This window comes from Siphateles boraxobius, unplaced genomic scaffold (assembly GCF_051911475.1).
Source record: "Siphateles boraxobius isolate OS27281-9 unplaced genomic scaffold, OSU_SipBor_1 31, whole genome shotgun sequence".
In the NCBI taxonomy this organism is placed as follows: domain Eukaryota; kingdom Metazoa; phylum Chordata; class Actinopteri; order Cypriniformes; family Leuciscidae; genus Siphateles; species Siphateles boraxobius.
This window is the reverse complement of record NW_027508931.1, coordinates 11,870,882-11,888,047: the sequence shown is the minus strand read 5'-3', so window position 1 is coordinate 11,888,047 and position 17,166 is coordinate 11,870,882. Positions and strand designations below refer to the sequence as shown.

Sequence of the window (17,166 nt, the reverse complement as noted above, 5' to 3'; positions counted from 1 at the left end):
TTTTAAATTGTGACTTCTTAACCAAAGAATTGTACTCTTAAATGCAGTTAATTTGTTTCAATGATTTGTCAAAACTTACGTTTGTCTCGTCGATCGCTGCAGTCAGCCAACATGTTTGCTGCCCCTGTGCCTTGATATCTACTGCTGACGTCCCTCACAGTGCACTTTTGGAGACAGGCCATGTGTCTTGGTTTTGACTGACAGAATTGTGAGTGTTTGACAGAGAAAATTATTTTCGTATCATTTAGAGGGAAAATGTGTGTGTGTGTGTGTGTGTGTGTGTGTGTGTGTGTGTGTGTGTGTGTGTGTGTGTGTGTGTGTGTGTGTGTGTGTGTTTGAGACAGCAAATTTTCAAAAGTTCGGCAAATAAATTGTAATAGTAGGTCGTTGCTTCTTGAAAAAAAAGGTTCTCGGGGTAGTCTGAAAAGCTGCTAAATCTAGCAACAAATTTGCTAGGTTGGCATGGGTTTATGAGATGGAGTTCTGTGGCGCCTCCCAGTGCTGAATCAAGGCAAATCACCCATAGGTCTTCTTGAGAATTGGCATAAGTTTTAGAGTAGGCCTACTGAAAAATGAGTGGGGAAATTGTGAATAGCTACTGTGTCGAAAGTTAATTTTATTAAACGTGTGTATTCAAAAATTTAAACATGATTAAAATTTGTAAAAATATTGTATGAAAAAAAAAGTATTTTTCATTTGGGGGAACATAAACATTTTGTCACAGGACCAACTATATATATATATATATATATATATATATATATATATATATATATATATATATATATATATATATATATATATATATATTACTTTTAATATTGCTGGCCTTCTGACCAATTGCTTTTGTTCCTATTGTGTCCCCTGTGTTCCTATCTCTCTCCCCCTCTCTCTCTCTCTCTCTCTCTCTCTCTCTCTCTCTCTCTCTCTCTCTCTCTCTCTCTCTCTCTCTCTCTCTCTCTCTCTGTGTGTGTGTGTGTGTGTGTCCTTGTCTTCATTTAATCCAGATTACAAAACATTTGTCTCTCTGCACACTTGTCCCCTTTGAGGCCCTTCTCTTAAAAATGAATACTTGAATTGCCCCTGTGACAGAAAGTGAGCAGAGAGCACCTGAGACCTCCTTTGAGGCCCTGATAGCCGCAGCTCTTCGTATCCGCCGGTAGGGGTCAGAAGTGAGGCCTGTCACTCATAAGACAGCAGAAGCAGCAGAAATAATCGCACTGAACCCCGGAAGTGTATATGACCCTCATCCTCATTTCTCACCCATGAAACCCTTTAAACAGCCTTAGAAATGAAATGATCTATTTATATGTGCTCATCGCTCATCTGAGAATCACAGCTGGTGAATGAAATCTCATTTTGGAGGTGGTAAGTGAAAGAAAACACTCTTTATTTTGTTAAAGAAAATAAATCATGATGATGTTTGTGTGGCAGCGATTTATCAGTCGGTTTTAAATGATTTAATGAGACTGTCCGAAAAATTCAAGACTTATAAAGCTAATATGTTAGTTATGATAAAAGCATGTGGAAAATATACAAATCAAACGACATATTAGATCAAGGGTGTGACGGGGGATTAGACTGAAAGAGAGATTTGTTGTTATGATGGTTGCTATACTGGTTTATAAAATAACAACACCAACCACAACACAATTTACAGTATATGCACACTGAATTTGTCTTTTTATCATTGTCAGCTGCCCGACACTAATATCTGAAATCAAAACCCATTTCCTCATAAAAGGCCACTGACACTTTCATTGTTTCTGTGTGAATAAGAGAGAGTTTGTACGATTGTGTATATTTATTAATGACTGAAAGTGAAGTGCATATTTGTATTCAGTTGCAGCTGTACGGGGGAAAATGGTGGGTTTTATCAATTTAAACATCAACCACAGCAGTAAATGTCAAAGGCGATGAAAGTGAAACTTAGCCTAGTTTTTCATCATTTCACATGAACTTGAAGTAAGGGACAGTATACGTGAAAAAGATGTCATCATTTACTCATCCTTGTATGACCTTTCTCACATGAAACACTAAAAGTGTTAAAAAAAAGTTATTAAAAATGTAGTTTTGTTATGTTTAACTTTACTATGTAGTTATTTAAAATCTAAACTTAAATCGATTTATCCATAGTAAGAGATTTCCAAGAAATGGTCAAAATAAAAATTAGTATATTAATAGAAAATATCAGCAATAAACTGGTGAATATAGTTATGAGACACTTGGCTGTAAAATTCAGTTGGGCGTAATTTTTAACTGAACCTGCTTTTGTAATCAAGAACCAACATGTTTTATTTTTAAGTCTGCTTTGATTTTGTTTCTGGCCCATAGATCTTTGATTTCTTATTCTGACTTAATTGTAGAATTTTTGACTGTGTATATATATGAATATATGATTAATCACGATAAATCGCATCCAAAATAAAAGTTTGTGTGTACATGATATATGTGATATATGTGTGTGTGTACTGTGTATAGTTATTTTGTATATATAAATAAACACACATGCATGTGTGTGTATGTGTGTGTGTATGTATATATATATATATATATATATATATATATATATAATAAAAATTCTTAAAAATATAAATGAGACTAAACAAACTTTTATTTCGGATGTGATTAATCGCAATTAATCGTTTGTTAAATATATATAATCCATAGTAAAAATGGCATATAGTTGAACCTGTGTGTTATATTAAGAATGGGGTTCAGATACAAATTTGGAGCTTTTGTTTAACAATGTATTTAAATGATTATTAGAGATGATGCGAATGATGGCTAATCATGTGTGAAGTATTATGACCACACATAAACACACAGCTCTGTCTGTATTGCCTCGCTTACTGACTGACTGACTTTACTTTCTTGCTGTGAGCATTTTCACTTTAGCATGATTTTCTGTATGTGTGTGTGTCCTCTACAGGTTCCAGACTGTAGATGCCTTTGAGTTCAAGCCCAACAGGGTTCCAGAGGATGTCATTGTGAGGGACGCTCTGTGTGGTGAGTACTTGCTAAGAAATTTGTACTTGCTAAGAAAAGCATCACTTGAACAACCCCCTCACCCTAATAAACTTTTGTAACTTATCCCGCACTGTCAGAGAAACGAATACATGCAGATGAGCATCTACTGTAAAGAATATCTGATCACTTCATGCAATATGTTTTTCAGTCCCTTTTGTACTTGAGTGTACATTGTCCTTGTCAGTTTTTGGCGCTGACCATACACATCTCTCTTTTAGGCTGTTTGGCCTTTTGTTTTTGTAAGCAATTTGCATCTCAAAAGTATTTATGTAAATTAGATGCTAAGTTTCAGCCCATGTCCAAGGCTGAAACCCTTGCCATTTTTCTTTAACAAAAGACGTTAGATTGGCAGTGATACTAGGGTTGAAAGTGGTTAACAGCCCCAGCTCTATAAGAGAGCCTTTTTTTTTAAGCTTGCACACTCCCGAGCCTTTTACACACTGAAATTTAAATGACAAAACACTACGAAAATGAGGTTTCTTAGGTTTTCACTTTCACTTTGTGTCTGATCTTGCTGTTGGATTTGGGGAATTTAAAATATTTAGTGGGTTATTATATTATTTAGAAAGAAGCTCATGCTTGATTGGCATTGGTAAGTTTTTCTGCTCACCAAGGCTGTATTTATTTGATCAGAAATACAGTAAAAACAGTAATATTGAGAAATATCATTACAATTTAATTGTTTCTTAATGTAATTTATTCCTGTGATGCAAAGCTGAATTTTCAGCATCATTGCTCCAGTCTTCAGTGTCACATGATCCTTCAGAAATCATTCTAATAGGATAATTTCAGGATTCTTTGATGAATAGAAAATACAAAAGAACAGAACAAAAAGAACATTTATTTGAAATGTAAATTTTGAACCGTTATACATGCTTTTACTGTCACTTTTTGATCAATTTAATGCATCCTTGCTGAATAAAAGTATTGATTTCTTTAAAAAAAACAAAAAACTTTTGAGCATTAGTTTTTCTGTTCGTGTTTAATTTCTATGGACAGGTTTCGTGTAATCACAATTCGTTATTACAATTTTAATATTACAGCGAAAACTACTAGCCTAATTAATGTAAATTTAAAACATTATTAAGACAAGTAAAACAGTCAGTAATAAAATAAATAAATAAATTTCAAATTGCACAAATAAATTCAATAGAACAAAGATACACACAAAATAAACTTGCTTTTCAGGTTTTTAGGTAGTTCTAACAGTAGATTTCAGGTACTGAATTTGAATAAAGTAATCAAATGTAAAATAACTCTGTATGAATTAAATATAGATTAATCTTTAATACATTTACGAAAGTCTTTCAGTCAAGAGCAGTGAGGGATATCTTTGTCCTTTGTTGTTGTTTTATTAACATTAAAAGCACAGCAGCAGGTTTATAAGCTTCTGTCCCTTTAAGACCAAATGCATGGATTAAATACAGTTTTTTAACATAACTTTGGATGTGTACACCGTAAACTTCTTGTCCAGTAATAATATAGGGAATCACTCGTACATAATGTTTTTACTTGCATATACGATTGACGCATGTGTGCTGAGTGAACAATCAGCATGCAACAACTCTCATGCAATCTGTCTCTCTCTCTCTCTCTCTCTCTCTCTCTGCGGTATTTGCTACTGACATATCCGACCGAACTACAAAACTTCCAACGATGTCTGTTAAAAGGGAAGCTTGTGCACACCAGCTGTATAGGCTTTAATATTTAATTTGTTCAACATTCTATTAATTCGATACATTTACTTCATATATCGTTCCCTGATATATCCATTCTGCTCTCTGTTTGCTCTGTTGTCGGTGTTTCTTTGTCATAAGCACTGTACTGTACATGTTTAGTGGTATCTGTTGTTGGTATTGGAGCAATATAATGAGAACAAGTATGAGTACACGACCACAGTTTTGGGCCCGATACTGGTATCGGTGCATCCCGAGTGTTATATCAGGTCATGCTTTCCCTGGGTATCAAACCCATTACCTTGGTGTTGCTTGTGCAATGCTCATGTTGTGTATTATACTTCTCTTTTATCTCCACAGTACCACTATAGAATATAGCGTGTGAATCAGTGTTATGTCTGGCTCACCCCTCTCTCTCTCTCTCTCTCTGCAGGAGAGAATGCAGTCTTCAGGACACCGGTTGAGGGATGTGGACCAGCACCAGCCCCTGCTCAGCGGAGGGGAGGAGGAAGTGGTGGCGGCCGGCCGCGTCTGGTTCATCCAGGACAGCTGCGGGATGGTGTGCGCCTTCATGACCTGGTTTCTGGTTATGTATGCCCAATTTGTGGTGAACTTTGTCATGTTGCTCCCCTCCAAAAGCTTCTGGTACTTTCTCATCAACGGCGTGGCATTTAACTCTCTGGCTGTGTTAGCGCTGACATCGCACCTGCGAACCATGCTGTCAGATCCAGTAAGAAAGGACCATCATTTTAATTAAATGCGGTAATGAACTTTTTGTGATGGATGTTATTGATGGGAAGTGTATTGTGTTTATCAGGGAGCTGTTCCCAAAGGTAACGCCACTAAAGAATACATGGAGAGTCTGCAGCTGAAGCCAGGTGAGGTCATCTACAAGTGTCCAAAATGCTGCAGCATTAAACCAGAGAGAGCACACCACTGCAGGTAAGACCAACATCAGATAAATGAGATTCTTTTTTTTATTTTGCTATCTGTATGTGGCCACATTCTACACATTTGTAGCACAGCCACCCCCCCCCCCCCCGTCAGACCAGGTTTCTTGCACTAAAAACAGTTAATTTGTGTCCTTTTTACACACTCTTTTTAACACTTTTTGCTAACATTTTGCTATTGTACCTTTTTGTAGTTGTATGTAAATGACTTGTGTGGTGATTGGCTGATGCTTTTTGCACTTGGAATTAGAGCCCGGCCGATATATCGGCGAGCCGATATTAGGCTTTTTCATAACTATCGGTATCGGCATTTATAATGGCCGATAAATGAATATTAAAGGGTAACTAAACCCCTGGTCAAAGCCTGACTCCACCCTCTGGCAATATTTGAAAAATGCTGGAAAAGTGGGCAGAGCCCAGCGGAGATAGAGGCGACGAACCGAGGGCAGGGCTGAGCGGGGGTGGGGGGGGGCGTGCACCTGAGTCCCGCAGTGACAGATGCTGTCAAACTAGCTAAAATGGAGTGACGCAAGTAGCTTTGCAACAGAGCGGTCATTTGAAGCCGAGAACTTTTCTCCCCCACCTTCACTTGAAGTGGAGGAGGGTGAAATGTCTGTGGACACCAGCTCAAACTGCGGTCTTGACTCCCACGTCGCGATCGGCATCCGATTATTCTTATATTCAGTCATTTTGAGGTAATTTTTTCCAGGATTATTATTACTATTACGTTCATTATATTTTGCTGCTATGTGAAAAAAATAAAATAAAATAATAATATAAAATAAATATATGCTCACTCACATCATGACGCCGCTGTGGTGGTGGAATTCATGCAGGTAGAGGTATGAAGAGCAGTGTTTGGCAGCGCGAGCTGTGTGGAGAAGCCCATTTCCACCTCCATTGCGTTGGAGAAGCAATCCCACGTAAAATGCAGTGTGCAATCCCACGTAAAATTGCACACTGGAGCGATAGGCGAGATTAACTACCTAGGCTACACAAAATAATCTAAATAACTATATAAATGCTATGCTAACTAGATACTAATATATACAGTATCTATCCTGATCGTTTTCAATACTTGTAATTCCAACCCCTGACTCGCTACAGTAGTTTTGACGGACCCAGATGCTTTTATACCAGGGGCTGCCAAGGGCGTGGTGAGCTCGCACCAAGGGCGTGTCAGAGTGATGTCAGAGAGTATTCTACGTCAGAGAGTACCCCTACTGCAGGAGCTTTCCGTTTAACCTGAAGAGGGCAGCACTCAGACGTTTTTACACCGTATATTTGAAAATTAAAACACTTTATACCCAAATGTCAAAAAATGTACTCGAATCAATGAACAGCATTTATGAAGCTCCATTCTTACAGATAATTAACTAAAAAAAGTTGTTTTAGTGTTTAGTTACCCTTTAAAAAAAAATGCGGCGTTCGGTGATTCATGTAAGGGTGGCGCTGCCAATAAAGCACCTAAACGCTGTCACAATGAACTGGCAAAAGCAATGATATGAATACATCAAATATAGCAAGGAGACATTTTAATTGTTTATTAATAACAAGTGTTTTCAGTCATTGTGGGCTGCAAAGATGAAGTTGAGGATGCGGACTCGCGATCTTTGAACGCGCCAGAGAGAAATTTACATTTCAGAAGGATTACATAAGCAGAGAGCAGTTTGTCTTTTGTTTTGATTTGTTCTGCTTAAAAGTAGACATTTCAATAGATATATTTCTCAGGTCTATACGCTGAGTTTCGGTTCATTTATGAGACGAGTTGCAGTTCACTCGCCGGCGCCTCCGTTTCGAGATTATCTATTGTCTGTTATATTTAATTCTTATTTATTAAGTCCAGGCATTTGGTTGATGAAACATTGATTAAAATAAAGATATAATGAATACAAAACGAAATTGACTTTGTTGAAAGGCTTTGTGCTTTCTGTTCGAGGTCTATGTGAAAGTTTTAAAGCACTTTAGTGCCGCTTTCGGAGCTTGTCACGTCCGTTTTTTCCTCATAAATGCGAACACGAAAAATAAAATTAAATAAAATTAAATGAATATTATATGTTCTATTGAGAGCCAACCCTTCTTCATCCAGTGGGTAGTAGACTATTACTTTTGATTTGCGCTGTGTAATTCACTGAATTGATTTCTTTGCTGCCAGCCTCTGTCACGTATTGTGTGAGCTTGTGACTATTGCAAGCGCGCAGCTGAGAAGTCCTGATTATATTGTCTGCTATATTTAGCCTACTTCTTATTTATTAAATCCAGGCAATTGATTGATTAAACATTGATTAAAATGCGTGGTGCAAGCGACAAATCTCCGACAGTAAACGGATGGCCCATTCTGCTCTGTAACGGGTGCTTTTCCGCGTCTCGGGTAAACAGCTGTTGCGACTCACGCGAGCAATAACGGCCGCGTCCGGAGTGTAGACACAGTGCTAAAGCTCATTCTGCCTATAACGCTACGTTACAACATCAAGCAATATTCCAATAATTTATATAATTATAACACTTTATATAGGGCCATTTTGCATTAAGAGTAGCCTAGTTTCAGGTTTAGTACATTTTGCTTACTAATTTAAAATAGTATAAAAGTCTGTACATTATGTAATTAAAAACGTTTTCATTATGAAATTATACATTTTCCTTTAGTAAAAAGATCTGAGTTCTTCCTCCACTGTTAGAGATAATTAAGAATAAAAAATAGAAGATAATGTCAGTGACACTTTTGATATATTTATTGATACAAGTTGTTTTATATAACGTGACTAAATTAAAAGACAAAGTCGTTAGTGAAGATTATGCAACAGTATTTAGAATATAATATAATATAATATAATATAACATGCAATGCAAACTAGTTTGGTTACAGCTCAAATGTATCATTCTCATTCTATCATTCCCCCTGCCTCCATTACATATCTTTTTCACACAAGTGTTTGATCACCACATTTGAGTGATCATTGCAAAACGTTTATATATTTATTCTGTTTAAATACTGTGTATTCTATATACAGTACCCATCAAACGTTTGTACACACCAATAGGAAAGTGTGTCCAAACTTTTGACTGGTACTGTACTATAATACACATAAATAATATTGCTACTGTACACATAAATAATATCGGCCGATATATCGGTATCAGGCTTTTTTTTAATCGGTATCGGCATCGGCCCCCAAAAATCCATATCGGTCGGGCTCTACTTGGAATGATGCTGCTAAATACAGAATAGGCCCTGATATGTAAATGTGGGTTGTCATATCTTTGCATGGTCACAGTTTTGATGTCATAACTTTTATATTAGGGCTAGTCATTGACAGATTCTCCATTCGATTAAATTTCGATTCAGTATCGATTAGTTGGGGCCTATCAGGTACAGTACAGGAGAAAATTCCTCAAGGAAAAAATATCTCAACTAAAGCTGTAAACTGAATATACAGGGAACCCCTGTTGGTAAATCACTATAATATCATAAGTTAAAATTAACAGATTTATATGCTACTTGCATTTTAAATTACAAATAATGAAGTTTTTATAATATTATAATACATTTTCAATTACATAATTATGTTTCTACTCTACTGTTTTTTATATATAAACATTTTATATGGTAGCTATCATACAAAACATCACATGTTCTTCAATAATTAATGTATTTTTGAATAAATCTGTGAAGTAAAAATACAATGAATATGCAATATTGTGCAATTATTTAACAAAATGCTCCTCTCTAGAGTTCAGTTTTCTAGCTGGATATTGAATGGCTTTTCTAACGTAAAAGTAACATATTTTCATTGTCTACAAGCCGTTTGATTGACGTCTTTCAGAGGTGGAAACACGGTTATAATTACATGAGGCATGATGTGGATTTTGCGAAGTTGTACTGCCTCTTTCAACATACCTAATGACATTATTTTGTGCTGTAAGTAGTAGTGAAACGGAAGAGATGCTCTTTTCTACGCTACAAATTTTTGTGCATTCATCAACTGAAAACCGTCTGAAAGATCAATTCTTGTGATTTAAGAATCGATATCGGCTCTTTAAAATAAGAAACGATTAAAACAGGGGAAACAATATTTTTAACCAAGCCCTAACTTATACTGAACAAGCCATTTTCTTTTGTATAGAAAAGAACAGCATTTATTTGAAACCGAAATAATTTGTAACATTATACATTTTTGATCAATTTAATGCGTCCTTGATGAATAAAAGTTTTATTTTTATTTTTATATCTAATAGTGTATTGTGGACTGGGAGGGATCTGTCATCAAAGTTTTTTTTTTTTAATTCTATTTTACATTATGTATCTCTTTTTAATCAAGTAATTTTTATTTAGAGCCAAGTAAAGCCAAGTTTCTTCTTTTAAAACTGGTCTGTGCTCTTCACCTTGTTCTGTTTGTTAGTATCTGTAAGAGATGCATCAGGAAGATGGATCACCACTGTCCTTGGGTCAACAACTGTGTGGGCGAAAACAATCAGCGATTCTTTGTCCTCTTCACTGTAAGTGTGTCTAAGACTGCTGTGGTTTCTTTTACAGTTTTTTTATGGTAGAATTGCTGACAAAATCATCCAATTGAAAACATCTGATTGCGTGAGCTGTGACCACAAAATTGTCTGAGTTCTTTATCAATGCTACAATTATTTGTTTATCAATTGATCTTTAACTGTTACTTTGCTTGACAACTGAAAAAAAATCCAATGGGGATAGGCTTATTAACTAGTATTGGTGGAAAGAAATGTGATTATTACTACTAATACATTATTTAATTTGTTTTTATTATTATTGTAAGTTAATTTTACACAGTATATTGTGTTATTGCCCTGTTATCTTAAGTAACCAGCATTTTAAAGCAACATTTAAATTCATGAAACCTGCTGCACATCAATGAAAACAGCAATAGCACTCCTTATCATTATTATTAAAGGGGACCTATTAGGCCCCTTTTCACAAGATGTAAAATAAGTCTCTGATGTCCCTAGAGTGTTTATGTGAAGTTTTAGCTCAAAATACCCAACAGATAATTTTTTACAGCATGTTTAAATAGTCACTTTTTGAGGCTCAGAAAAACGCACCGTTTTAGTGTGTATCCCTTTAAATGCAAATGAGCAGCTGCTGCCGGCCCAGAGGGCGGAGCCTCACGAGCTCGCAGGACGTGTGTCAGGACAACTTTTCATCTCACGGAATGATAATATCAAAACATAAACTCTCAGTTGTGTTCATTTCGACCCGGAGTCGGACAAAAATGCCCACAGAGCCGGATAATATATGCGGTATGGAGATTGAACAGATATAGTCTAGTTTAATTACGGTTATAACTTGTTTTTCCATCTTTCTTTTATCCACTATTAGTACAAGCCTGTTGTAACGGACCGCGTCCGAATGTTGTAAAAATATACTGAAAAAGTTCAATGAAGTTTATTGTACATCACAAAAAAGATGAACCGTCAGTTTCACTCTAGAAAATCACTGTAAAAGAGCTGAATAAACACTGAATAAGAAGTCCGCATTAAAGTATTATCCATAAACTCTCTCCCTCTCCCTTTCATTATTATCAACATACACAGCGAAGTACAAAAAACACTCGTTACAACTAACTTTAAACAAATATTATACACACCTTTTCAGGAGGTACGTAATAAACTGGTAAACGGTATTTCCGTAAAACAACTCCTATGAACTGTAATAATTGTGTGCGCTCTCACTTTCATTACTGCCTTGATCAGTAACGTTAGGCCTATCGCTCCAGTAAATAAATAGAGCTATAATGTGGATTAATACATCCAGCTACACAACACCGATAACGCTTGGGAGACATTCTCGTCAGTGCTGCAATGGCGGATGTGTACAACTATCAACTCGCTGTGACCTCGATCAGGGCGGTTCTATGTTAGAACGGCAGTGTCTGTCCAGTGTCAGTGTCCGAACAGGTCGTTGGGAGACACTGCTTATGATTTATGGGAATTAAAAAAAAAGGAGTGGGTGGGTTTTTATCACTGCAGGGTGGTTGTGTACACACACTGCCATCACACATTTATGTCCAAGCACCATGCAAAAGTGAATTTTGCATAATTGGTCTCCTTTAAAAGAAAAGTGTTTTTTTTTTCGGAGCTATTTCATTCTTCCAGTTTAAAAAAGAAAAACTTTAGAAAGTTAAACCAACATAACGAAAAGTTATATATATATATATATATATATATATATATATATATATATATATATATATATATATATATGAGTGTGTGTGTTCATTCAGAGTGGTGATTTGCTGCTGTGGCTGGAGAATAGACATCTATATCATCAGTTTCTCCATATTATTCATGAGAATAGACTCATTTAATCCAGTCACTGCGCTGTATTACGCATGAGATATCATTACAGCAGAGAATCCAAATGTGAAAATACCGGTTACATTTTGAATAATATTTGACTTTAATTGTGTTTTTCTTTCTCCTCAGATGTACATAGCCTCCATTTCATTGCATGCACTGTGTCTCAGCGGTTTCCATTTCTTCACCTGTGTCAGAGTCCAGTGGAATGGTGGGTAATACACATTTTAGATTTGCACTCCATTACTGGAGGACAGATGATATTATGTTATATAAAGTCATGTTTTTGCAATCTGTCCTACTGTTCTTTTATTTCTCATACAAAGCATATTTCCAGCATTAGTTTTGACAGCATCATCTCATCTGTGTTTTTCTTCTCTGTTCTGTAGAGTGTAGTGATTTCTCCCCACCTGTGGCGGTCTTGCTGCTGATTTTCCTGTGTCTGGAAGCGCTGCTGTTTCTCACCTTCACTGCTGTCATGTTCGGCACTCAAATTCACTCCATCTGTAATGATGAGACGGTAAGTAGACTCACACAAACCTCCTGAAGTCCTCTTACCCAGTTACTGCCAAATTTGCCAAATTTGATATCTTTTTTATTGCAATTTATTGTAATTATTGGGAATAAAACAAATACACCTGCTTATTACACTGTTATTGCATTTATTTAAATGTGTGTGTATATATATATATATATATGCATGCTTGTCTTCATACATATACATACATAAATGTAAGCACACATGCACACATATATATATATATATATATATATATATATATATATATATATATATATATATATATATATATATGTATATGTATATGTATATATATACATACACACACACACTACCGGTCAAAGAAACATTAAGGGTTTTTTATGTTTTTGAAAGTAGTTTTTTTTTTTTGGGGGGGGGGGGGGAAATCATGATACACTGCCATTAAAAAGTTTAGGTTAAGTTTAATTTTTTTTTTTTAAGAAGAAAAAAAACGAAATTAATACTTTTATTTAGCAAATGCACATTAAATTGATCAACAGAAAAAGGCAGTAAAAACATTTATGAAATTAATAAAAATTGATAAAGTTTCCACAAAAATATTAGGCAACACAACTGTGTTTAACATTAATAATAATAAGAAATGTTTCTTGCAAATCAGCATATTAGAATGATTTCTGAAGGATCATGTGAGACGAGTAATGATGCTGAGTATTAAGCTTTGCATCACAGGAATAAATTACATTTTAAAATATATTAAAACAGAATTCAGTTCATTTCAATTGTAATAATATTTCAAATAGTATTACTGTTTTTACTGTGTTTTTGATCAAATAAATGCAGCATTAAGAGACTACTTTCAAAAACATTAAAAAAAAAAAAACCTTAATGTTTCCAAACTTTTGACCAATACGGTACAAAAAAAATTGTAACAAAGCAGTGAAAGTAAGATTTTTTCATGTAATCCAACATTATTTCTCAAATCACAAATCAAATTCACTGTATTTGTATTTTGTAATAATGTGCTGACGGTATTGGCCCTATGTTTACATTTCTCATTTGACGCACACAGGAAATAGAGCGGCTGAAGAACGAAAAGCCCACGTGGGAGCGGCGGGTGCGATGGGAGGGGATGAAGGCTGTTTTCGGTGGCCCGCCCTCTCTGCTCTGGTTCAACCCTTTCGCTGGACTGCGCCTCCAGCGCCTGCTGATGGTTCGTGCCCGGAAGGGCGGGGCCGAGTTCTCAGTTTGAGTGAAGAATGCTGTCTATGAAGGCATGTCCATCTGCCTTCATGCCTATTACCCCCCCTCACATAGGACATAGGAGTCCTTCTTTAATGCTGATGCAGGTTTGGAGGTACTACGGTGAAAACTTGTCAAATAACTGATGTCGCCCCTGGAACAATGAGGCTACGTCTCGATACAGCCTGTCTGTGTCCACACATTATTACCTCGTTAGGCAGATCATACTTGTTATGCTCATATTTTCTTCATGAACATTCACACTTATGGGTTTTTGATTTGCTTTTTACGTGGACTATTTTTGTTGTTTGGAAATTTACGGAACAGTCGATGGTTGTCAGTATACGTTATCCAGCCTGAAGAAACTACATCTTGTGATTTTAAGTAGAGCTACCGTGTGACAAAAATAATGGCTAACATGCAATGGTTAGATCGTAAACCAAACGAATTTCACAAAAGCTGTCAAGAAATGTCCGTGTTCATATCACCCCAAAATCGAAAGGAAAAAAGAAGAAATTATAATGTACTATTTTTTCATGAAGATAAAGAAGGCCGTTACAGTTTTTTACGTCAAAAGAAAAGAAATCTCATTTGCATTATTGTAATTTGGAAAATAGATGATCTATTATTTAAAATGCAAAGTATTTATATATCATAATATTATTTGTTGTACTGAATTTAATTTATGCTGGTGTTAATGTAATTCATTATAATAATGAAAATGAGATTTTTTTTCATACTACATTAATAACAATATATCAATTATAAAGAAAATGTCAAAATGCTCAAATAAATGGCAGATAAAATAGGCTTTAATTTTTTTAATGTAAAGTATTATTTATAGATTTTTTTTTTTCTCCTATTGATGTTAGTGCGGAATATGAGCAGGACATTTCCGTTTCCTGAGATTTACGGTCTTAGGTGTTAAGTCCTTGCGGCTGGTTTAGTCACCTTAAACACAATAACCTAAACGAAGAAGTCATTTTAAAATCGTCTTGTCTCCATGTATTGTAGAGATAATAATAGCCTTTTACCGTAGTCTTGAAATAAATGCCAATCCCACAAAGAACTTGAATGGTCGATGTGACAATATATAATTCTTACATTGACTTTAGGCTGCTCTGTGAGATAAATAAAGACAAATCACATTATGGCACACATAATTAAATGCCCTCCGTTGCGTATGAGCCAGGAACTCTAATTAACGTGTAGATTACAAATATAACACTCGGCAGTAAAATGGGTTGAGGTGACATTGTAGTGAGACTACAAACAAATATGCTGCACAATTCACAGAGGCTGACTATCACTTTGTGTTTTATACTTGTTGCTTCATGGTTTCATTGTATTCTTCACTCTTAAGCTTTTACCTTTAGCTTAGAGAATAGTTTCATGGTGACCACTAAGTTTTCCTTTTGGGAAATATTTTTATCACACGAAGCTGGAACTTTTTTGGCACGGTCGGCACAAGCCTTTGATTTTCAGGGGAATCTCGCAAAATCTGTCAAGATCATCTTCGTGTCATATTTGACACTCAAATGAAAAGATGAAAACAAGAAATTATATTTTGCATAAAGACAGTCATATCTACTTTAGGCCCTTCCCCATAAATTATTGATGTAATACACTTTTTTTTATCTCTAACTAAATAATTAATTCTATTATTTACATCATATTAGTTTTTATTGTACTCCTGTTCATTTAAGCTGATTTTAGTTTTATTGCCTTGCTCTATAATGAGAGTAATGTCATAAATCCTTATGATCCTAAACATAGACTTCATTTTCTTCATGTAATATATCATTTCCTATTTTTTTCTTTGGATTTTAAAGGGAAATATGTCCTGGATGTGTTCTTGACTACCTTTGTGAGATCTGCCCTACTGTATTATTAGAAAATGTATTGCTTTTATTTAAAATATATATATATAAAAAATAACGGCAGTACATGAGAATTATATCACAGCACTAAAAGGCCAGTTAAGATGGGTTTAGATAGATTTTTAAGAGACTTTGAAAACCACTCCATATTTACCAAGCAGAAGAGATGCATATATGTGTTAACAGTCTTGGATATTATGTTTACAATACTGGCTCTTCTCAAGCATTGATTTGAATATGTGATGATGCTTTGTATCTGGTTCGCAGGCATTCAAAAAGTCCAGTGTAGAATATGAGGCCAACTGTATTTTATCACAAATGACTATAGAAGAAAGGGATATGGAAAATTGAGCCAGTCTGACAATTGATTATTTCATATCCATGATTTCTAGATCAAAAAATACAACAAAACGAATAAGACTTGCTCTATATTTTACCTTTTGCCATTACAGTGTAATTCCAGCGTTTTATTTGTTACAAAAAGTAGAGTTTTGTGTGCCAATTTGATGCATTTATGGAATGAATTTCATGAGAATGAAACCTCCTTTTACACATTCCCAGATAACTGAACCATCAGACGGTTCATGCAGTGGAACTCAAAGTGGACTGAATGGCTTTGTGTCATTTATTTTAAACAAAGTCTAATAGTTATTAATTTTCTGTAAAGGGAATATTTACTATATGCAAGCCCTGAAGATCATGTTTTGAAATTGATATGAGAAGACTTGCCTTTTATCAGCACATCACTAAGAATGTATCACATGCTTTTTATACCTTGTTTAAATTGGGTAGAAAAGGGAAAGTTATTTTCTTTGCATTAGAATAATTCGTTTTACATTCTGTACTATAATTATTACTGCAACAGTATTTGCCTGACCTCAACTCTATTTTTTAAACATGCTTAGACTTGTAATTCTAGATATTACTTGACTGTAAAAGTTGAGGGATGTTTGCTCTTTAATTACCTTCATAAACTCAGATAGCATTAGGGATTAAACTATTGCATATGTTGTCAGAACTTTGGAAATTTATTGGTCATTAAACTAAGTTACCATCAACAAATTCTAGAAATTTTGTCTCCAACTTTCACCTTTTCCCCACATGAGATCTTTTTAGTGCTGCAGATTTCACTGAAACGGGTCATTATAGCCCAAAATGTCTCAAATCTTCGAGCTCATTTTAACTGTGTGAACTTGGAACGTTGGAAACCGGGTTTACGGCCACAAAGCAAAGATTAAGAAATTATGTCTGTAATAAATGGTGTAAACAAATATTGTTCTGATACTTTCAACTGTCATAAAGTTATGTTCTTTCTTATGTAAAGTTCTTTTACATAATAAAGTCATTAGATTTAAAAGCTAGTAAAGTCTAAAGTGCGAATTTCAGTGATTTTTTTTTCAATGTTTTTGCTCACCAAGGCTTGATTTATTTGATCAATACAGTAAATATTAATATTGTAAAATATGATTATAATTTAAAATAACATTTCTATGTGAATTTAAGCTTAATTGTCAGCATAATCCTCCAGTCTTCAGTCACATGATCCTTCAGAAAGCATTCTAATA

At 35.1% G+C, this 17,166-nt stretch overlaps 1 protein-coding gene across 1 annotated transcript; it reads left to right on the top strand.

The window, feature by feature from the left end:
- Positions 1-1,211: 1,211 nt before the first annotated feature.
- zdhhc7 (zDHHC palmitoyltransferase 7) lies at positions 1,212-16,974 on the top strand. The gene is made up of 8 exons (XM_077193878.1): positions 1,212-1,368; positions 2,933-3,009; positions 5,140-5,436; positions 5,524-5,648; positions 10,057-10,153; positions 12,110-12,191; positions 12,370-12,500; positions 13,552-16,974. The coding sequence occupies exons 3-8, from the start codon at positions 5,146-5,148 to the stop codon at positions 13,729-13,731; spliced, it is 906 nt and encodes a 301-aa protein (XP_077049993.1). The 5' UTR covers positions 1,212-1,368; positions 2,933-3,009; positions 5,140-5,145; the 3' UTR covers positions 13,732-16,974.
- Positions 16,975-17,166: the final 192 nt, after the last annotated feature.